Source organism: Impatiens glandulifera, chromosome 1 (assembly GCF_907164915.1).
Source record: "Impatiens glandulifera chromosome 1, dImpGla2.1, whole genome shotgun sequence".
NCBI classification, from domain to species: domain Eukaryota; kingdom Viridiplantae; phylum Streptophyta; class Magnoliopsida; order Ericales; family Balsaminaceae; genus Impatiens; species Impatiens glandulifera.
In genome coordinates, this window is record NC_061862.1 from 43,625,388 (window position 1) to 43,650,053 (window position 24,666).

The 24,666-nt window shown below is 32.9% G+C and overlaps 3 protein-coding genes across 3 annotated transcripts; 2 read left to right on the plus strand and 1 right to left on the minus strand.

Moving 5' to 3' along the window:
• The first annotated feature begins 935 nt into the window (after positions 1-935).
• Positions 936-1,462, plus strand: LOC124921723 (monothiol glutaredoxin-S2-like). The gene has a single exon (XM_047462414.1). It carries the CDS (start codon positions 936-938, stop codon positions 1,242-1,244), a length of 309 nt encoding a protein of 102 aa, XP_047318370.1. The 3' UTR covers positions 1,245-1,462.
• A 16,359-nt stretch (positions 1,463-17,821) lies between these two features.
• On the minus strand, positions 17,822-18,648 carry LOC124926197. Its single transcript, XM_047466384.1, has 2 exons — positions 18,415-18,648; positions 17,822-18,292 (listed from the first exon to the last, which is right to left on the minus strand). Exons 1-2 carry the CDS (start codon positions 18,646-18,648, stop codon positions 17,822-17,824), a joined length of 705 nt encoding a protein of 234 aa, XP_047322340.1.
• A 3,934-nt stretch (positions 18,649-22,582) lies between these two features.
• On the plus strand, positions 22,583-23,122 carry LOC124921711 (monothiol glutaredoxin-S2-like). The gene has a single exon (XM_047462399.1). It carries the CDS (start codon positions 22,609-22,611, stop codon positions 22,915-22,917), a length of 309 nt encoding a protein of 102 aa, XP_047318355.1. The 5' UTR covers positions 22,583-22,608; the 3' UTR covers positions 22,918-23,122.
• The last annotated feature ends 1,544 nt before the right edge of the window (positions 23,123-24,666 follow it).

Sequence of the window (24,666 nt, forward strand, 5' to 3'; positions counted from 1 at the left end):
ATTTTAATAATTGGGCCCTAACCCAAAGTGCTTATAAGCAATATAAATATAATTATTATTATTTATTTATTTATTTTTTGGTATGTTTATGTTATTTAGTAATCTTTTATTCTACCAATAAAACAAAACATTATTTATTTCTAATCTAATCAAAACAAACCTTAGATATCTATCTTCTCTTAGATTGTTTCCTTTTATTTATTTATTTATTTATTTATATTATGATTAGATTATTTTAAATTTTAACTCGTATAATTATTAAAATATCTATTTATATTTAAAATTAAAATTTAATAAATAAAATGAGTAATTTAATTGTTAGAATGATTATGATATATTAAAAAGAATAATTATAATAAAAATTAAACACAGGCAATCCATTAAAAGTATCAAGTGTCAAAATGATTATCAAAAGTAAAGAAATTAAAGTCATGGATGGGGTATGGATGGGGTGTTAGTTCTAACTTCTTAGGTGGTTAGAAAAATGAAATTAAATAAAATTAAAATAAGCACAAGCTCACAGTATTTATGAAAAGGTTTCATATATCTTTTCAAACTAAAAGCTGTTCTAAGAGGAATGACTTGCAATTGCAATTGCATTGTAAATGAATTAATTCTTTGTAAGAAATTAACTACATAATTAGTATTGTTACTATTAATATTATGGTGTGGTCCATATATATATTCCAAATATCTGATCAAGAACACATTCCTCCTCCTTCTCCTGTCACCCTTCATTAATAATATTCTCCTCTCTCTTTGCCTCGTACATATTTTGTTTCTTTTTGTAAAGATAGATAGAATTGCATTCTAAATCCACCGCATCCACATTCTATATAAACCCCTTCGCATGCTCCCAAATTCATCACAACTCAAACCATAAAATTCAAAACCCTACAACCCAAAACTCTAAATCCCAAGACTAAGAAGTAACAATGGAAAGAGTGACAAAGATGGTTGCTGAGAGACCGGTGGTGATATTCAGCAAGAGCATATGCTGCATGTGCTACTCAGTCAAGACCCTCTTCTCCGAATTTGGGGTCAATCCGGCCATCCATGAACTAGACGAGATCCCAAGGGGGCGTGAGATCGAGCAGGCCCTGACCCGTCTCGGTTGCAACCCTTCCTTCCCGGCCGTTTTCATTGGCGGCGAACTTGTAGGCGGCGCCAATGAAGTCATGACACTTCACCTTAAGCGTTCCTTAATCCCCATGCTCAAACGCGCCGGCGCCCTATGGCTCTGACTACTTATTAATATTGTCACGTGACCGACAACAACATAGATAGATAGATAGACTGCCTAGGTTTTCTTATAACGGTGGTTCCTATCTAACTCAAATAACCCTTCAGTATTAATTATATATATATCCCCACTTTCCCCTTTTTCTTTTTTCTAGTCCTCGTGAGAGTTTTATGTGTAACCTACTCAAGTTTTGGTAATAATTAAATCTAATAATTCTCATTTTGAGATCTTTTATATATGTATATCATGTCTTCTTATTGTTTATAAAGCAATAATATAATCAATTGAGTTGACTATTACATGGTTCAAGATTCGTACCGGTGAAAAATAAGTGCCCGAAATTAGATTCTACAAACAATTTTATAATAAACAAAGAGCTATGAAGTTAAATTCTTTTGTAAAATGAAATTAACTGAACATTACAAAGAGTATGGGATTTTTTTAGTTTACATATATATATATATATATTTAAAATAAGTTTCTTCAACTTTCTACATATATAGTACTAATTAAATAAACTCATAAACTATTTTAATATGAAATTTTACATCACTAAAACAAAGCTTTAAACTTTTTTTGGTACGGCAGGGTTAGTATATACCCTACGTTTTGTTCTCTTATGAAGTGTCATAATCCGTTAAGATTTTTTTTTTAATGAAAAAGTTATTGGAGAGTCAATCTAATCATCTGTTCTAACAAGTTGTTGTATCGGTTGATGCAAAAAATAAATTCTGTGGCTTCTCCTCAATCCACTATATAAAAGTGAGTAGGCTTAATTAGAAGTTAAATGAGGTATCCATCACCTGCTCAAAATTTGCAGAGTAATACATCATGCCATGGATTTCATTTGTGAGGCATGTGGAGGTCACTTAGAGAGTTCTAGAGACACTTATCCTAGACCTCCCTTGTAAAGTAGTGGGTTGAGGCACATTAGCGGCCAGACCTAGGAGCAGCCCTCTCTTGAGACCACGATAGAGTGATAATCATTGAATTCGGGAAGAGAAATGTGTGACAATGAGAATCTGATTTTGACTTTTGACAAAATCAAGGATGAGGATGAGATGATCTATGGTTAAAGGGGAGAAATGACGGATATGGTTAGAAGTGCATAAAATTAAAATAAGAAGAAATGAAGATTGTTAAATTAAAGAGTGGTGTATAAAATTTAGGAAGGAGTGACACAAACGAAAAAGGCTCTTAGCCAAATGCATCAACTAAAATATTTGAGCTGCAATTTAGTTCATCTCCATAATTTGTGTGCTCTAAGAAAATATGGATTAAAGAAATGTTTTAAATTTTTTATACAAAGAAAAAAATATATATTTCAACTCTTTTGATTTAGTACTATAAAAGTTGAGTTTTTCTTGTGATATATATTTTCTTTGTTTTATTACAATTGAATTAATTTTTATAATTACCGTGGAAAAATAAAATAAAATTAATCTTATTTTATTTTTGTATATCATGAGATTTGCAAGTTATATTTATGAAAGTTCAGGTTTTATATAGGGATAGTTGGTAGAATAATGAAATTAGTAAGTTATACTTGTGAAATTTGTGCAAGTATGATAATAGTCTCTATTTAAACTAGGAAAATTTCGTGTAATACACACGGAAAAAAAATATAAACAAAATAAATTTAAAAAAATTATAATAATATGTATTAAATGTTTAAAATTATTAATAAATCACGAATAATTTATTAAAACAAAAAATAAAACACTATCATTTACAATTTTATTTAGTTCGGTAAAACAACTTATCTTCTCACATATCGCATCACATATTTTTTTCCAATAAATCTCTAATCTCGTGATCTTACACTTTCACTTTGTTCTATCAAATATCTAATTCATATTTTTTTAATATTTAGCATCGTGACCTCACACTTTGGTCAATCAAATATTTGATTTATATTTTTTAACCATTTTCAATTGTTACCGGCCTATTATCTCCCGACAAACCACATCCCAATCATACTTTGTTAAAATGTTTTACTTAATTTGTTAGGTTGCAAGTTTGAAGCATCAAAGTCACCTAAATACCTTGTATCAGATTATTGATAGGAAAATCTCTACAGAAGATAGTCGCGAGCTGATAAGGGTGATCACGAGGGTTGAGGTTATTGTTTAGTATTGATGGGAATAAAAGCCCGGGTCCTGATTGGTTTAATGCACCGTTCTTCAAAGACAATTGGTCGGTTGTGGGTAAAGACGTTACTGATGGGGTTATGAAATTTTTCAAAAACAGGAAGATGTTAAAGCAATGGAATACATCGGTCATAACCTTGATCCCCAAAACTATGGTACCCGAGAAAGTACAAGATTTCAGACCAATTTCCTATTGCAATGTGATTTATAAAATAATTTTAAAAATAATTTCTAAACGATTTAAAAATGTCATTAGAAAAATTATAAATCTTAACCAATCTGCATTCATCCCCGGTAGGACAATATCTCATAATATTCTTCTCATGCAGAGCCTTTTAAAAGGCTAAGTGAAAAAAATATCCCCGAGAGTGACTTTCAAAATAGATATCAAAAAAGCTTTCGACTCTGTTAGATTGGAAGCCATTCGAGACTTTCTGATTGTTTATGCTTTTCCTATGATTTTTAATGATTGAATTTATGTAGTGCATTTCATCATCCTGCTTTGTTGTTAGTATTAATGGAGTCCACGAAGGCTATTTCAAGGGGGGAAACAGGGTAAGGCAAGGGGACATTGATCATCATCCTGGTTATCTCTTCTTACATTTTCGTAGCTATCATGGCGATCTTTGAGAGTATATTCGCGATGTTCTGAAAGAATCGTCCATACATCTTTCATCCATTTCGTGAGGTAGAGGGGGTAACTCATTTATGCTTTGCTAACGATTTGTTCATTCTAGCGCATGCAGACATTGATTCCATTAAAACTATTAGGGTTGAACTAACGTTATTGTCTGAGGTTACAGGTTTAACTATTAATGACAGCAAAAGTGTGTCATTTTATGGAGGCGTGAAAGTTGAAACAAAGTAGGACATCTTCAACATCATGGGCATCAAGGAAGGCAACTTTCTCGTAAGGTACTTAAGAATTCCGTTAACCGCGAAGCAGATCGATATCTCACACTTCAACCCACTATTTGAAAAGGTAAAAAACACGATATCTGGCTGGACAGAGAAAAAAATTTCTTATACAAGGACGATCGAACTTATCAAAACTATGGTTATGGGCATAGTTGGCTACTGGGCGCAACAGATGGTCATTCCGAAGAAGGTAATGAAGGAGCTCGACACACTAATGAGGAACTTTATCTGGGGAAATAGTGGAAGAGGAGGAAAGAAAGTCAAATTGATCGCTCTTTGTAAACCGAAGGACGAGGGAGGCATCGACATGAAGAACTGTATCGAATGGAACCAATCTCTCACCTTTAAGCATATGTGGGCTTTGGAGCGCAATCAAGAGTCACTATGGATCAAATGGGTGCATACGAGGTTTATGAAATAGGAAACGAGCATTTGGACCTGCAAAATTCATGAACGTATGAGCTGGTCTCTGAAAAAGATTCTTAAACTAAGAAGCGATATTGCAGATCGTTATGACATCCGACTAGGGGACGAGAAAGACACTCTATTCTGGCACGACCCTTGGTTCGAAAACTAGCATATCATCAAGAAGGAGAAGTTTTAAAATACCCGTATTAGAAAGGACTACGCAGAAGCGAAAATCAAAGACATTAAAGACAGGAATTGTGACTCACTCTAGAGAAGAAATCGAGAAGGAAGAGGATACTTGATCATATAAGTAACATACAACTACACGACAGACCGGATATTCATGAATGGAAAGTTGATGACAATGGGAAAAGGTATCGAAGAAAATATGAGAGGTAACTCGAGAAAAAGCACAGAAAGTAGAATGTGATCCTCTTGTATGGTCAACGAAGATTATCCATCGACACCAATTCATCCTATAGCTCGCCTTCTGGGAAAGACTCAGCACTCGTGATCTTATCAGCAAATATATGAGCATCCCGGACGTGAGTTGTCTTCTATGAAGAGAAAATGAAGAAACCATAGATCACCTATTCGGAAGCTGCTGTATTGCTTCAGAGCTTTAGGACAAATTCTATAAAAGCCTGGAGCTAATCAGTTTCCCGAGCGAATAGAATAAAATCAAAGAAGCGGCACTACTCAAAGCCAAGGGAAATAGATTTGCAACAAGCGTGTTCAAGTGCAGCTTTGAGTAGTGGTGTATAACATTTGGCAAGAACGGAATGCAAGGGAATATGGCAGAACCCACAAGAGCGTTGAAGAGTTATGGAAAGATATTGTATCGGATTGCAGCGCCCTCGCGGGAATGTGGAGAAGAATTCCATGCACGAAGCAGAACTGGAATATCTACAGGAATTGGAATTTACCTTTTTTGAACTCACTAGAATTGAAAGCATTGTAATCAGATAATTCATTTACGTTTTTAGTTTTTTAGCTTTTATTCAGAATGTTACGACTCCAAAATCATTCTAGTCCTGTCTAGAATGATCTCTTAAACTCGTGGCTTTTTTCCGTTTTTGGGAATTTTTAATGAAATGACGCTAAGTCGTTTTTCCCCAAAAAAAAGTTTGAAACATACATAACCGTTTTAAGTTTATGGGCGGGTCAACCCACAATCCAACCCAAGTATTCATTTACTCTCACATATATATCCAAATTAACCATAATCTCGACCCGACAATCTACACACTTTGAAAATTAAGCATAATTATATATATATATATTAGTTAGTTAAAAAGTTAAACTATTGTTAAGATTGTCCCACGTTCATCAAATTTGGTGTTGAATTTAAAATATAAAGTCTTATTAGTCTAGTTGGTTAAAGAATTATGCTTATTTTTTGTTAGGTTACAAAATCGAAATATACATATAACATTTTAAATTTTATTTTTGACCGTTTGAAATTTATGGGCGGGTCAACCCACAATCCGACCCAAATATCCATTTACTCTCACATATATACCCAAATTAACCACAGCTTTCGACCCGACAATCCAGACACTTTGAAAATTAAGCATTATGTATATCATTATGAATATATAGATTGTTAGCGCTGAATTATTTGATATACTTAATCGTTTCTACCTATCTATTTTATTTATAATACTTATTTGTTAACTCGTTAACGCTAAGATATATTTCTTTTTATTGATTCACATTAATCTATTTACTCAAATTAGTGTATTATTTCGTTAGACACGTGCGACATATTTACATTATTTATAAACTCAATGAAACTAACCCTCATATCTCTATTTAGTACGTATCAATAAAAGCAACAAAGGTAGGGAAACGTAATATGTTCCATGATCATCAACTTTATATTCTTGCCCCTGACCTCTTGATTCTCTTGCTTTTGTAAAGAACATATTTTCTATTCCATTAAAAAATATTACTATTGAAACTTTACAGTAGAGGGAGAGAGATAGAGATAAGGCAATTTGTAGTACGTAGTACACCTCGATTGATCATGATTCATGCATGAAAACAACCCTTGAGCTGACATTCATCAACATGCATTAATAATTGATTATATGCCAAGAACCGCCATCGATCGCATTCTTCTTTATCTTAATCTTTCTAAAGTCCATTTAATTCTCTTCTCCACTTCTAAAGTTATATGCCTTTTTATCCTCTCATAAGTATAAAGGATAGAATGAGCTAGAAAAAAAATGTAAAAACAATTATGAATGAAATGGTTGGGAATTAAAAAATTAACAAGTAGTAAACTAGATTAAAAAAATTAATAAATTAGGAGATTCATGTCCCCTTCTTATATTAAAAAAAAATAAAAAAAAATTGGTAGACTTCAGCTGCCATCTCATACTTAATTAAAGTAAATCCGTCCTACAATATATCCATATTGAGATAGAAATAAAAATATATTTTAGAAAAGTCTAATTCTAAGTAGATTAATGTATGATTAATAGGATATCCATATTTTGTTTTATGGAAATAGGTTTGTGTTTATGTTTGTGTTTGATTGATCAAGAGTTATTTATGTTTGATTATCTTAATATTACTATATAAATATATATGTTATTGTTAAGAGTTTACATGATAAGATATAATTTTAGAAAGATAAACAGTGTAAGACAAAACTATGTATTCATTTTTTTCATTGAAATTAGGCGATGTCTGAAGTGAACGTACGTAGCTCATTTTGAGTAAACCACTATAAATTCATGTTTTTTTTGCGTTCTTATTTTCTTGTGTTTTGTACATCGTTTCAAATATGCTAGATTTAGAGGATCCAAATCCTAACAACTGATATCAAAGTTGTTATGCTAGATCGAGGCATTTGAAACGATGGAAGGCGAGAACAGTATAGGAAATAACATTGGAAGATTTGATGAAACGAATTATCCGTTCTAAAGGATATAGATTGCAGATTGCTTCTACTAAAAGAAGATTCAAGTTTCTTTGAGTGAGAAATTAGAGAAAATAGATGAAGGTGAATGGAACTCCTTGATAGACATGTTTTGAGAGTTGTTTGATTGACGCTTGCTAAGATTGTTGCTCACAATGTAGCAAAGGAGAAGACCACTACGGGTCTGCTGAAAACTCTTCCTGGTTTGTATGAGATACCGTTTATTAACAACAATGTACATTTAATGAAAATACTTTTCAATTTAAGAATGGTTGATGATACTTCTGTCACTACTCATTTGAAAATTTTAATACAATTGTTTATTAGTTGTTAGTGATTAAGATTGATTTTAGGGAAGTGCCCTAGTTTTTTTAGCATCTGTACCAAATAGTTGAGAACCTATGAGGGCAACAATTAGTAGCTCTCTTGGAAATTATAAATTGAAATTTATTGAAGTTAGAAATCGTATTTTTACTAAACAGGTTCGTAAAATTGATTATGGTAAAAGTTCAAAGTTTATGCCTTGAATGTTGAATGATAGAAATTTAAACCGAGGTAAGAGCAGGTCTATATCGAGGAACATGAGGAGTCAATCAAAATATACGCAAATATTTGATTGCTGGAATTATGTAATGTAGGGTCACTTAAAGAGGAACTGCAAAATACTGAAGAAAAATGGTGATGATAAAAATGATGCAACCAACACAATTATAAAAATTTTCGTTGACGCATTGCTTCTGTCCGTTGAAAGCCCAATAGATTTATGAGTTTTAGACTCGAGAGAGACATTCCATACCACTGCCCACACAGAATTAATAGAGAATAATGTCTCTAAAAATTGTGAACCACTATATATTGTTGGCATGGGAGATATCAAATTGAAGATGAAAAACGATTTTATATGGAAATTAATAAGGTGATACACATTACCGATCTAATGCGCAATTTGTTTTTGTTACACAGATTGATGATAAAGGTCACATTTTCAGTTGTGGAAACAATGTGTGGAAGATGATCAAAGAAGCAATATTTGTTGCTCGATGTCACAAAACTAGAACCTTATACATGACGTCAACATGTACAGACATATTTGTTGTTGTTGATGACTTGAAGAACATTGAGTTATGGCATTGCATGTTAGGCCATATGAGAGAAAAAAACGATGAAAATTCTTTTGAAGATTGGTCAAATTCCTGAACTGGAGTTTGTTGAGCATTAGTTATGTGAAAATTACATTCTTGAAAAATTGAAACGTGTTAGTTTCTTAAAGATTGGAAAGGAACTCAAAAAAGAAAGCTAGAGTTGGTACACACTGATGTGTGAGGGATTTATACATGTTTCTTATATTGGTGGATCATAGTACTACGTGACGTTTATAGATGATTCAATAAAAAAAGTATAAGTTTACTTTATGAAGAATAAATTTGATGTATTTTTTATTTTTCAAGAAGTGGAAGGCTATGGTTGTAAATAAAAGAAATCTGAAGGTGAAGTGTTTGAGATCCGAAAACGGAGGCGAGTACATCAATTCAGATTTCAGAGAGTTTTGTGTAATGAATGAGATCACTATGTTGGAGAAATAAAATGTAAACCTTTCTTATTTGAAATGTTTGATTGTTTATCATATGTGCATATTAATAAATGTGATAGAAACAATATTGATCCAAATTCTAATAAGTATTTTTTTATTGGTTATGGTGATATCGAATTTGATTATCGTTTTTGGGATAATAAAAATCGAAAGATCATTCGTAGTAGAAATATCATCTTCAATAAACAAGTTTGTTACAAAGATTGTGTTGGGAAGACAGCGGATGGTGATTCCAAATTGGAAGAAATTGGTATTGTTTTTAGCACAATTAGAATCCTACATCGGAAAATGATTAGAGTGAGAAAAGTTTCTTAGTATATAAAAGAAACTCTCTCCACAATTAGAAAAAAAATCCCAAATCGGAAGATGATGGAAGTGAGGGAAGTTTTTTAGTCTATAAAAGAAACTTTCCCCCCTTTGGTTTATTTCACCCAATACTTGTATCTCTTCTTCCATATTAATTTATTGCCTTAGTACTCGGAGACGTAGGCAACTTTTAGAAGAAATCCGTTATCAAATTCTATTAGTGTGTTCTTTCTTATGTTTCTTCTTTTATTCTTTCAATTTTTTTCCAACAAGTGGTATCAGAACCAAAGGTTCGTCCTTGACATGGCGGCTGACTCTTCAAAAGAGGCATCAACTCCTTCGTCATCCTGGATGAGGACCCCGATGTCAAATTTAAAGTTCGCAGTTGAAATATTTGATGAAACTTGGAATTTCGGCATGTGGCAAGGTGAGATTTTAGATTGTCTTTTTCAACAGAGTCTAGATGTTTCTATTGATGTTAGAAAGCCAGATGGTATAGAAGAAAAAGAATGGACTATCATGAATCGATTGGAGTGCAGAACAATTTGATTGTGCTTGTCTAAAGAGTTGAAGTATGTCATGAAGAACGAAACTTATGCACAAAAACTATGGACAACATTGGAGGACAAACTTCTGAAAATGAGTGGTCATAATAAGCTTCTAATAAAAAACGGTTGTTCTAGTTTGATTAACAATCATGTACTACCATGAATGAACACATCACCAAGTTCAATCAATTAGTAACAGACCTTTTTAATCTTCATGTAAAATTTAAAGATGCAGATCTGGATTGATGTTATTATCGTCCATTTCTGATGAATTTGAACATTTAGAAACAACGTTACTTCATGGGAAGGGAAACGTATCTCTTGATGTTGTAAATTCTAATTTATATAGTCATAAATTGAGAAAGCATGACAAAAGGAAAATAAAATAACTACAGTAGATGAAGCATTTGTAGCAAGGGGTCGTCAGCTAAACAAATCAAATAGAAGAGGTGGAAGATCTAAAAGCAGAGTTATCAAAGATGAATGCGCTTTCTGTCGTGAGAAAGGACATTGGAAGAAAAATTGTCTAAAGTTGAAGAAGAGATGAAATGATTTTCTAAAAATGCAAATGTTGCAGAAAATAAAAGAGATGCAGATTCAGACTTTTATTTGACGATGTCACACACAACATCACATCATGATGCATGGATATTGGACTAAGCCTGCATTTATCATATGACACCAGTTCGAGAGTGGTTGTTTGACTTCAAAGAACTAGATGGTGGAGTTGTTAAATGAGAAATAATCATACATGTAAAATAAAAGAGATATCTTCAATTAAGCTGAGAAATGATGATGGATCCACCAGAATTGTCAAAGATGTTCAGTACATACCGAATATGAAAAAGAATCTCATTTCACTGGGGGCTTTAGAGTCTAAATGCCTACATGTGAGAATAAAAAATGGAATTATTAAAGTAATCTCTAGAGAACTAGTGATGTTGAAAAGCATTAGGAAAAACAATAATTTGTACTACTATCAAGGTAGTAAAATTAATGGGATAGCAACAACTGTATCAACTTCAGGTAACCGTAAAGAATTAGAGGCAACAAAGCTATGACATATGCGTTTGGGACATGCTAGTGAGAAATTTATGCAAACTCTTGTTAAGAAAGGATTGTTGAAAGGTACAAAACTTTATAAATTAGATTTTTGTGAACATTGTATTTTGGAAAAACAAAGGTGAGTAAATTTTGGCACTATTATCCATAACACCAAGGATATTTTAGACTATGTGCACTCAGATGTCTAGGGACCTGCCATTAGATGTAGACATTACTTTGTTACTTTTCCAATCCATAAGTTATTCCAAGAGTGTGTCATAGTTCAACACTTCATAGTACAAAAATACCACAATAGAATGGAGTATCACAACGTATGAATATAATATTGGTGGAGAAAATCCGTTGTATGTTGTCTAATGCTGGGTTAATAAGAAATTTTGGGTAGAAGTTGTGTCATACGCTCAACATTTGGTAAATCACATACAATCAATTGTACTTGGTGTCAAAACTCCATTAGAGGTATGATCTAGAAAATTTGCTACTGATTATGATTCTTTGCATATTTTTGGTTCTACAACATATTATCATGTGGTTGAATCAAAGTTAGATCCACGAACAAAGAAGACTATGTTTATGAGATTTACTACTAAAGTTAAAGGATATCGTCTTTGATGTTTGGATGAAAATAAACCATTATTAGTAGAGATGTTACTTTTGATGAATCTTCAATGTGGAATAAAGTAACACTAGACAAGAAAGATTATACTCTACAACAGGTGAAGTTTGAGCAGATAAAGATAATCCCAACTACAAGTGACTCTCCGATGACAAACAAAGTGTCAGATGAGGAAGATGTTCCAACCCATGAACCTTTGCAACAATGTGAATCAATTTCTATGAACAGACCAAGACGAGTTACTCAAAAACTATCTCTGTTTGTTGACATGGCGGCCTATGTACTTCTAGTCGAAGATAATGTTCCATCCACTTTTTCAGTTGCATTCGAAGTACTGAAAATGGAAAATGGAAAGGTTATATGGAAGATGATATGCATTCTCTTCTGAAGAACGAGATATGGAATTTGACACATCTATTGAAAGGGAAGAAGGCTATTGGTTGTAAATGGATTTTTGCAAAGAAAGAAGGATTTCCCAATGAAATTGATGTTCTCTACAAGGAACGTTTGGTAGATAAAGGCTATGCTCAGAAGGAAGGATTTGATTATAATGATGTATTCTCCTGTTGTTAAACACTCTTTCATTAGAATTTTGTTGACCTTGTTAGCGCAAATGAATTTAAAGCTAGCTAAATTAGACATGAAGAACACATTCCTACACGATCATTTGAACGAGGAAATCTACATGTCTCAACTAGATGGATTCAAATTTGATGATAAAGAAAATTGGGTTTGCAAGTTGAACAAGTTATTGTAAGGGTTGAATCAATCGTCAAGACAATGGTACAAGTTATTTGACAAGTTTTTTATGGACCATAAGTACACAAAAAACAAATACGACCCTTGTGTGTATTTGCGCCAACTGAAAGATGAATCTTATATATATCTATTCTTATACATTGATAATATTTTTATAGCATCAAAGACCTAAGATGAAATTGATAAATTAAAGGCACAATTGGGTAAAGAGTTCGAGATGAAAGATTTGGGAGAAGCCAATAAAATTCTCGGCATGGAGATAAACAGGGATAGAAAAAGAGTGATGTTTTTTTTAACACAAAAACAATATTTGAAGAAGGTGCTACAACAGTTTGGCATTACTGAAGATGCAAAACCTGTAAGTACTACACTTCCTCCTCATTTAAAACTTAGTAGCCAGTTATCTCCAAAGACAGATGTATAACGAGAATTCATGGCCGAAGTCTCATATGCAAATGTAGTTGGAAGCTTGATGTATACAATGGTATGTACGAGACATGATATTTCACAGCTAGTTGGAGTTGTGAGTCGGTACATGCAAGATCCAGGTAAGGATCACTAGAAAGCGGTAAAATGTATTCTATGGTATATCCAAGATATTGTAGATATTAGTTTAATATTTGAGCAAGATAAATCATTTAGTCAACGTGTAGTTGGATATTGTGATTCTGACTATGCAGGTGACTCGGATAAGTGACGATCAACAAGTGGCTATTTATTCACGCTAGCTAAAGCGCTAGTCAGTTGGAAATATACTTTGTAGTTAAAAATTGCTTTGTCTACAACAAAGGAAAAATATATGACTATTACAGATGATGTGAAGGAGGCAATTTGGCTATAAGGATTGCTAAAAGACTTGAGAGTTGGTCAAGAACATATTGTGGTATATTCTGACAATTAGAGTGTTATTCACATAGTAAGAAATCGGGTCATTCATGAAAGGACAAAACATATTGACGTTCAATTTCACTTTGTACGGGAAATTCTTAAAGAAGAGGTAGTAATTAATTCTCCATAAAATTTGTACTACGGAGAATCCTATATATATGATGACTAAGGCAGTGACAAGAGAAAATTTTAAACATTGTTTTGACTTGATAAATATCTTGCGCATTTAAGTCGGCACTAAAGAGCGCCAATTGGAAGCACTTAAGAACTATTTTTTAATAATGAAGATATGAATTGGATATTGTGCCAATGTGAATATTTGTTATTTTTTACACAATTAGAATCACACATCGAAAGATGATGAGAGTGAAAAAAAATTCTTAGTATATAAAAGAAACTCTCTTCACAATTAGAATGAAATCTCGCATTAGAAGATGATAAGAGTGGGGGAAGTTTCTTAGTCTATAAAAGAAACTCTCCCCCTTTAGTTTATTACACCCAATACTTGTATCTCTTTTCCTTATTAATTGATAGCCTTAGTACTCGGAGACGTATATAACTTTTGGTCGAATTCCATTATCAAATTATGTTAGTCTGTTCATTCTTACGTTTCATTTTTTTGTTTTATCAGTTTTTCCCAACAACTGGTATAGTCGATTTGAGAGATTTTTCAACTGAACATATACCGAATATTGAAGAAGACAAATGTGTTGTTAAAGAATAAATCGTTGAGAACATGGCCCCAAAAAATTTAACAAACCCCGATTATATAGTTGATGAGATTGTTAAGAAATAAAAAACCAGTCAAGACGTGATCCCCATCTCTAAACTATATCTTGTTAACAGATAAAGGTGAACTTAAATGATACGAGGAAGCAATACAATCTGATTAATCGATTAAGTGAGAGTCTACGATGAAAGATGAGATGGACTATTTGATGTCGAATCAGACTTGGGATCTCAACGAGTTACCAAAGGAAAATAAAACACTTCACAACAAATAAATCTTCAGGATTAAAGAATAACATGATAAAACAATAAGGTACAAGACAAGGTTGGTTGTGAAATAATTTTAACAGAAAAAAGTATTGACTACAACAAGATCTTCTCTTTAGTGGTCAAATTGAGGACAATCAGAACTATTTTGAATTTGACTTTGAAAGAATACATAATCTTCAACAAATTGATGTCAAAACTGTTTTTTTCACGGTGATTTGGATGAAGATATTTACATCAGAAAACCACAAGGCTTTGAGACCAAAGGCAAATTTGAGCTTAGGTGTAAGCTTTAGAAGAATCTGTATGTTTTGAAATAGGCTCAAAGACAATGATATAAGAAATTTGATAGCTTCATGAAATGTAACAACTTTATGAGATGTGAATCTGATCATCATTGCTGCTATATCAAGATATTTGATAAATTGTACATTAGTCTTCTCCTATACATGTTCGTTATCTTTTCATCTGATCAGTCTTAGAAGATAGAGTGTTAGCTCTTGAGAAGATTTCTGAGAGCAATAATCTGGTTGATATGCTGATGAAAGTTATGACAAACGAGAAATTAAAATTGTGCGCAACTTCAGTTGGCCTTTTTCGTTAAGACACCAAATGGAGAGTCATTATCGATTGAGAGAATATGAAGTTAGTCTCTAAGTGGGAGATTATTGAGTTGTGAAGTTTACATATATAATAAACTTTATAGAAGTTAATTAGAGTTTATTGAGTTTGTGTTTGAGTTTGAGTTTGGGTCTGACTAAGAGTTATTTAGGTTGTATTACCTTAATATTTATCCTATAAATATGTTATTGTTAAAAGTTTATATGGTAAAATAACATTCTAGAGAGATAAACAGTGTGAGGTAAAACTCTATATTCTTTTTCCTTTATAGTGAAATCAAGTAGCGAATGAAGAGCACGTACTTATTTTAAATGAATCACTATAAATTTATGTCTACTTGTGTTCTTATTTATTGTGTTTTTATAGATAATTTTAAGTGGACCAGATTTGAGGATTCAAATCCCAAAATTTTGGTTTCATTAAAAATTCTTAAATGGATGTGATGTTATTGCTAAATTTTTTTCATCAAAGTTTAAAAATAATTATTAATTTATATGATCGAACAATTACGACAAAGAGACGCATTCCAAAAAATGATTAATCCTTCTGCCGAGTTCTTCGTATCAATGAACTAGATCAATTGATTAATATTAAGATATTTTTGGCCCATACTCGGTGTAAACCTAATGTGTTGGACAAATGTTTTTTACGTAATTTTGATGTGAGTCTCTCGGTCTTAAACTGTTACAAGATGATGATCTCTTCATTTGACATCTGGTCCGACTTTATTTTTCCAAAAGCTCTTTCTCTTATTTGCTGAGTTTGGAATAATTAATTATGTCACTAGATGTTCATCTTTAAGATGTTCATTTTGTAAGTCAGTGACAGAAAGTTTGGTGCATTTATTTATCCTCTGCCCAATTTTAAGTTAAGGTGTGGTCTCTTGCGGTTAGTTAATCATCCTCCAATCTTGTATTTAGACTTTCTTTATGACTTGGGTGAGGTGGGCAGATCTGTGGAGGAACGTAATATCCGGACCTCCATTTTCACGTTCATTTTTTTGACCATCTGGATTGAGCGCAATCGGTGTATTTTTAACGACGGCTCGACGAATGCAGCTTTGATTTGGATTAAGGCACAAGATGTGGTCCGAGAAAAACATGTGTTTTGTCGGTTCTGGAGGACCTCCTTTAAGTTTTCATCACTATGTTACGTTTTTGCAGGACTTAATTAGTGAATACATGAAATGATCAGTTGCATCTTTTTAAAAAAATTACGACAATTTAGTTTTATTTTATTTTTTTATTTTTCAAAGTAAAAGTAAGGCATAATATCACAAACAATCCTGGGCTAATATATATCTGCCCAACAAATTAACTAAGCTGTAACATAATTTGTCACAAATTAATTCAAAAAAGATGAATAAAAATTTCAATATAAAGTTCACATTGCCATAAAAATAAAATTGAATCAAAACATGTTATAAGAACTAAAATAATATAAACACCAAAGTACATGACATTAATAAGAAAAAAAAGATTTTCAAAATATATAGTACTAAGATGATATATAATATTTAATAGTTGTAACTATTTTCATTAATTCTTAATTTGAAGAAATTTAATTTAATTTCAATAATAAATAAATAAAAAGTTCAAACAAAAGTGATGAAAAAGGAAGAAAAGAAGAAATATATATGTGCACAATTAATTAAAAAAGAAGAAAAAGGAAATATTCTTAATATGAAATAGGCATTCCTTAAACATGTTACAAGTAATAAAGGTATATTTTATCTTGGCTAGAAAAGAACATATTACATATCTTTTGTACTCTTATCCCTCTCAAGAGAGCCAATATACCTAATATATAAGGTGTAAAACTAGCCTTTGGATTTCAATAAGGGCCAATTATACAATAAGATTAATAATAAATATTTAATCACTTGATTCCATATATTTATGTAGTATAGAATCATTATCTTGTGTAGGATGGGCAAAAAGACTATTATATATATAGTTTTGCTTTCATGCAACACTTCTCTCAAGATTCCACAGAATCTTTGTTGACGATTTACAAACCCACAAAAAAGTGGTTTTACTTTTGTTATTGATAAGCCACTTTTATATGCATGATAAATATTGCTATCTAACTTTTCTTCTTCTTATTTTTTTTTTAAATAATAAAACGATATATAGATTAATGACATTCAAATCTTACATCGTATAAAAATAAGAACCATATATATATATAAAGTAACATAAATATCTTATAAAAACTATGGGAGGTGAAGATAATATAAAACAAGTACACACATAATCTTAAACTAGATTAGAATGTAGACCCACTAAAGAAAATTATCATTCTTAAGTATCCTACTTAAGAGTGAAAAAGATTTGTACTATAAATAAACAACTGCCTTGAATGAAATGGGATCCTAACTGATTTTTAAAATACATTTTCATTTGTGTTTTAAAATAACTTTGTAGCAATTAATAATACATGTAAGAAAACAAAAAAAATATATATATAGAATGCTTAATCGGTGTGAGACTCGTATTGTCATGTCATAACTCGGTGGTAGTGGGTGTATTAATTATTTTTTTTTTAGGAAAAACGACTTAACGTCATTTAATTAAAAAATTCTAAATAGAAAAAAAAAAACAAATGAGTTTTTGTATTTTCCTAGACAAGACTAAGAAAATTTTGTTTGAAACAGTCTAAAAGCAAATTACATAACACACAAACAATTAAAAGTGTTTATCTAACTAAAAAAAATCGTTCTCGTGACTTCTTTAAATGTGATTTTCTAGTTCCAGCTTAATGTCTCAGTCATGGGTACTCACTCATCTCAGCGTTTGTAGATTTGTGCTGCTGTCAAATACAATGTCTTCCCATGTCTCATCTACACTTCTTCTTATTCTCGAGTGCATCCTTGCGTTCCTTTCTCGCCAAATGTGATAGACTATTGTACCGAAACCGGTTTTGAAAACACTTAACATGAAGTTTTTCCCATTTGCTTTGAGTATGGCTTCCTTTTTGATCTCTTTCCATTCCGTATGTAGGCTAGCCATTTTCATGCTTTTGGCAAATTTCTTCCATAGCTCCAATGCAAAAGGACAACTAAATAAGTGATCAGTTGTTTCTTCATTTTCTTCACATAGTAGACAACTTGTATTTGGGATCTCCATGTACTTCTTTACCCGATATCTTGTGTTTAGACTTTCCTTAAATGCAAGCCATAGGATAAATTGATGTCTCGGAATGACTTTTGATAACCAGACCAGATCAGCCAAATCTACTATTTGCTGCTTCTCCTGGATGGTATTCCACTCATTATTTGAAATCATCCTCCCATTTTCCTCGGCTTTTCATCGGGTACGTCTGTTCTTTTATTGAACAGGATGTTGCTGATATGTTTGAGAATGTGTTGTCTCACCAGTATTCGCCTAAGAAGCGAATTCCATAGCCCATTCTTAATGTCTCTGATCTTTGCGTTTAAATAGTCATGTTTGATCCTCACGTTTCTGAATTCCTCTTTATTGATTAGCGGTTGGTTCTCATACCAGGGATCATGCCAAAATAGTGTGTTTCTTCCGTCTCCCCAACTAATATCAAATACTTCTGCAATGTTGTTTCTTAGTTTAAGGATTTTCTTTAACAACCATCCCATACCTTCGCTTATTTTAGTTGTCCAAACGCTTGATTCGTGTTTCATAAATCGGGTGATCCAGAGTGATTCTTGTTTGCTCTTGATGGACTATAGGTGCTTATACGTCAACACTTTATTTCATTCAACACAGTTCTTGAGCCCTATGTCGCCTTCTTCCTTTGGTTTACAGAGTGCGGTCCACTTAACCTTCTTCCTGTCTCTCCCGCTGCTTCCCCAAATAAAGTTTCTCATTAGCGCGCCAAGTTCTTTCATTACCTTCTTCGCGAGCACGAGTTGCTTCGATCAGTAACCGATGATTCCCATTACCACGCTTTTTACCACCACAATTCTTCCAGCGTATATAAGTTTCTTTATTGCCCAACCGGAAATTGAGTTCTTCACTTTCTCGATTAGTGGTCTGTAGTGCGAGATTTTGATCTGTTTTTCCGTGAGTGGTTTGCCTAAATATCTTACCGAGAAGTTTCCTTCTACGATTTCCATGATGTTGTAGATTTTGCTTTCATTTCCTCTTTCACTCTCGTTGATATTCAACCATGTAACCTCATAAAAAATATTAGTGTAGCTCTTACAATTTTTATGGAATTTACGTCAACATGTACGAGAATGAACAAATCGTCAGCAAAGCGTAAATGGGTGATCTCCTCCTCCTCACAGAATGGGTGGAAGATGTATGGTCGATTCTTTTGGAATGTCGTAAAGACGCTCTCAAAGATCGCCATGATGACGACATAAATGTAAGATGATAGGGGATCTCCTTGCCTCACGTCGTTTTCACCCTTGAAGTAGCCTTTGTGGATCTCATTGATGCTAACTACAAAAAGAGAGGTAGAAACGCATTGCATGATCCATTCTATAAAAATCATGGGAAAACCCGATACGATCTTAAAGTCCTGAATGGCTTCCCATCTAACAGAATCAAATGTTTTTTATATCAATTTTGAAAGCCACTCTCGGGGATATTTTTCTCTTCCCATAACCTTTGAGGAGGCTTTGCATTAGCAGAATGTTATGTGAGATAGTTCGACCGAGAATAAATATAGATTGATCTAAACTAACAATTTTACCAATGACATTTTTAAATCGTTTTGAAAATAATTTTGAAATTATTTTGTAAACGACATTGCAGCATGAAATCGGTCTAAAATCTCGAACTTTTTCGGGAATTGAGGTTTTGGGTATAAGAGTTAGGACTATAGTGTTTCACTACTTGAGCATATTTCTGTTCTTAAAGAATTCCAGAACCCCTTCCGTAATATCGTGACCCACAACCGACCAGTTTTCATTAAAGAATTCAACATTAAAACCGTCTAGACCTGGGCTTTTATTACCGTTGATGCTGAACAGAGCCTCTTTTACTTCATCCCGTGTGAAAATCCTGATTAGATCTTGACTGTCTTCTGCAAAAACTATTTTATCAATAATCTGGTGTAAGGTGTTCAAATGATTTGGTTGCGCTTTCTTTGTACACATAATCTCTTTATAGAAGTTGATGGTGAGATCTTGTACCCCTTTCTGTCCTTGTACATATTCACCCTCATCATTCTTTAGACTGTAAATATTGTTCCTCAGATACCTAGCCATACATTTACGATAGAAGAAGGCAATATTTTTACCACCGAGAGAAAGTCAATTCTGCCTTGATTTATGTTTCACAAAATTCTCTTCTAATAAGCTCAACTTCCTGAAATTGCCATGGGCGTCTTTTTTTCTTCCTCGTTAAGTTGCTCATCATTTTCTCCCCCAAGTAACTTACTTTGGACTTCTTCTAACTCAATTTTGGCTATTTGGACTCGTTTGGATATGTACTGAACTTCTTCTTGTCAAACTTTTTCAATTGAATTTTTAGAACTCTGAGCTTTTCTGAGACCCTGAACATTTTTGATCTCTCCACATTTCAGCTCAAACTTTACCCAGTATATGTTTGAAATTATCACTCTCCATCCAGAAATTAAAGAATTTGAAGGATCTTTTAAACCTCTCCTCCTTCTCCTATAAGAGTTTGATAGGGCTGTGATCCGAGATTCCGGGATTCGAAATTGAGCAATCCACTTAGGATTTTATAATGTTCATGAGTTCAAGTTTTTACACTAAGGATCAAATACAAAAAAAAATGTTTGTTTGTATAGATGTGTAAGATATTTGATTCGGTTTGTTTATATATTGAACTATTGATGCCAGTTTGAGAATCCATCGGTTTTGATTTATTAGTTAGTTCAAATTGTTCGGTAGATTAGATCGTCGATTTAGTCCATCTTATTTATTCAAAAAGTCATTATTAATTAATAATACACTTATACCTAAAAATTTAGGTATAAATTTAGCATAAAAGATTTTAGTTTACTAAAAACATATTTGTACTATATTTTCCAAATAATGATTGTAGTTAAAGAATTAACTTTTCGGATCAAATTCTAAGAATTAACTTTTTACTACCGCTAAATTATGTTTGTATGTGATTCGAGTTTAATCATGTGGTGACTAACATGGTCTTACAGTCCGTCACGATTTATGTAATGAGTTTTTCCATCTTGAGTCTACAATGTAATTTAATTTTGTTTTAAAATTAATTTAATCACGATCGGTCAATTAGTTGATTTAATAGTTTTACCATAACTAAACCGACCAATTGAATCGTTATTTTCGATTCAATAATTTGAAAGATAGTTGATCATTTGATTTAATCGTTTTGATTTAAATTGATTTGATTTTAACAGTTTTTAAATTTCCTTACAACTTAGCTTGTTGAACTACTATCCTCATTAATAATACGAAGATACAATTCTAACAGTATATGAATTGTCTCAATGATATATATTTCTTTAAAATAATAAAGAACGTTTTAAAAAAAAAAATTAACTTAGTGATTATAATATCTTATTTTGTGATTTGTCATTGAGACTTCAACTCCTACGTACATCGTATATATGTTCTTTTGATTGATAAAATATATTTATAATTTTGCATGAATATTTTAATGTAATCTAATCGAGAGTTCCTTGAATCCGCATACATCTCGGACAATCTAATCAATCTCTGTTTGTTTTTCTCTCTTATTTTAATTTAATTTTTTACGTCATATTAATAATTCCACTATTTATTTAAATATATATTATGTCTTATGGCTTTCCACCACCTTGTTAAGTGAATTGGATCCGGGAATATAGAGGTCCCGGATGTTGGATAAATAATTCTAATTCCCCAACTCAAAAAGATGCCCATATAAGTGTATGTATGTACTTCTTTTTAGTGATTTCAAAGTTTTGATTAAACTGATCAAATCATTCTACTAATCGAAACCGTTCAAACAAAATCAAATATCAAATTGAACCGGGCAAAGAAAAAAAAAACACATATATGATATATAGCATGAGATAAGTTAAAGGAATTTGTTTGATCTTTGTAATCGCACATGTTCAAGTCTATACGTACGGATATCATCATTAATGGACAAGATTATATTATTCCTATTTTTAATATGATCAAATCTCATTAGAGACACACAATATATAGGAACAACAGCATATGATGAATAATTCATGATATTGTTTGAATTGATGGCCTTATAGTGTTACGTTGTTATCGTCACCTTGCATGAAAGTGAAGACACACATATGTTGTCGTACAATCTAGACGTCTCTATTTCCTTGTGCACAGATTCTCTAAGACAGACATTATTATAATGGATGATGATCAATCTTTTAGCAGTACTACTACTTTTTAATTTATCTGTACGTAAATATTAAAAAATGCTCATGTGGTCCAAATATCTCTCAAGTTCGAAGAAGAACAACAACACATTATTCTTCCTTTTCCTCCTCCTCATCCTCTCGATGATCTGTTGTATATCATCAACCGCCTCCCTCCTCTATATAAACCCCTTCGCATGCTCCCAAATTCATCACAACACAAACCATAAAATTCAACATTTAAACCCTACAATCCCAAGACTAAGAAGTAACAATGGAGAGAGTGACAAAGATGGTTGCTGAGAGACCGGTGGTGATATTCAGCAAGAGCACATGCTGCATGTGCTACTCAGTCAAGACCCTCTTCTCCGAATTCGGGGTCAATCCGGTCATACATGAACTAGACGAGATCCCGAGGGGGCGTGAGATCGAGCAGGCCCTGACCCGCCTCGGCTGCAACCCTTCCTTTCCGGCCGTTTTCATTGGAGGCGAACTTGTAGGCGGCGCCAATGAGGTTATGACCCTCCATCTTAAGCGTTCCTTAATCCCCATGCTCAAACGCGCCGGTGCCCTATGGCTATGACTCACTTTATATATAAAAGATAACAATAATAATAAACACACAGTTTAGATAGACTGCCTAGGTTTTCTTATAATGGTGGTCTAGCTATCTAACTGAAAAATATATATAACCGCTCTATCAATCCTTTTTGTTTTTTTTACTTGTTGGGAGTTCATGTGTAACCACTTGGAGTTTTGATAATAAATAGTAATAGAATACTTGTTCTGATTTCTGTTTCATAATATAGAAACCCATGGCACAAAAAGATGACTCAAAACTCATCTCATTTTAAAAATGGTTTTGTAAAAATAAAGTATTGTTTGAGTTCTTATTGATACGACATATAAATCATGATAAGTAATGACTTGAGAAATAATATAACGTTGAACTATCACCCCAACCGTAGATGAGAAAACAAACATAAAAAAATAAAAAATATTAAAATAAAAGTGATGCTGCAAAAAATATTTAGATTCATACAAATATCAATATCAAGGTGTTTATCCATTCAGGCGGGGAGCAAGTCTCTATTATCTAGTTCAAAATCATTACTATTTTATTTCACCAAAATGAATGAATTCAATAACATTTAGTTCATACATAATAGTCATAAAAGAAGGCCAAAAGGGCGTCATCCAAGTGTCGTTGGCCAATCCAATCTCTCAGAAGAGAACGAAGTGAGAGGAAAGTAAGGCTCCAGCTCGCCCCACATAGCTAAAGGAAGGTGAAGAACCCACTTTCTCTTCATTCCACAGAAGCAAGACTAATACCAACAGTTCATCACGGAAGAAAGGACTCACTAAGACGGGATCACTAACTAATACGAATCTAATTAATACTAATAGAATAGAAAAGAACTGTCTTTTCTGTATATTTTCCCCGGTTCCGTTGCTACCGCGTATAACATATATTTAAGGTGTGTGATAAGTAGTAGTAAGTACACAGGTTCCCCTTCTTTCTCTCCTGAGGCATATTCATGACTGAGATGATAGCCCTAACTTAAGTGGTGATTGAAGGTTCATTGCATGTACGGCGGAGGTTGAGAGAAGAGGGAATTGAAGGCTGTTGCACGGAGGGCTGCTGTCCTAACATGGAATTCTTTCAAGTATAGTGACTTTGCCATTTTCTGTAAATGAAGTCTTATTGAAGGATAACTGTAACTCACCTACATGAAGTCGGAATCGCTAATAATCGTCGGTCAGCCATATGTGACTCAAGAATTTAGTTAGGTTACCCTCACACTAACAATTAACCAACCCCAGTTTCGACATCAAGATCAGGAGAGTTTCCCCGCCAAAATTAAATCTTGGCCGAATAAGATCAAAGAAATAAAAGAACACCAAGGCTGGGAACTTATCTTATGAAAACAGATGGCGAAAGGGAGGATTCATAGCTTGTCTTGGATTCATAGCTTGTCTTCGACCGTACCTCTAGCTTGATCAAAGAAGCGAAGCGCTTTGCCTTTACCAATTTCTTGTTTTTCCCACATGATAGTCGGTGTGATCAAAGAAAGAGATCCATATTATATAATAAAAGCGCCGCAAAGGGTTGACAAGTCGACTGGTAAAAATGGAGATGATACCGAAGCGGGAGACTCATAGACGCTACTGTTGCAATGACTAGTCTAATCTCTTTTCTTTTTGTAAACCCGGTGTGTTATCTAAGTCTTTTAACTAGTCCAATGGACCTCTATTGTAGCTAATTCATATCGCTCTAAAGCTTGGACTCTAAATTTTGGAGCTTAACTCCGTTAGGGTTAGAGTACCGTAT

Coding starts and splice junctions, on each gene's coding strand:
- LOC124921723 (XM_047462414.1), top strand. CDS start 936: ATGGAAAGAGTGACAAAGATGGTTGCTGAGAGACCGGTGGTGATATTC.
- LOC124926197 (XM_047466384.1), bottom strand. CDS start 18,648: ATGGGATGGTTGTTAAAGAAAATCCTTAAACTAAGAAACAACATTGCA. Junction 18,293..18,414: donor CGCTTCTTAGGCGAATACTG/GTGAGACAACAC, acceptor AATACCATCCAG/GAGAAGCAGCAAATAGTAGA.
- LOC124921711 (XM_047462399.1), top strand. CDS start 22,609: ATGGAGAGAGTGACAAAGATGGTTGCTGAGAGACCGGTGGTGATATTC.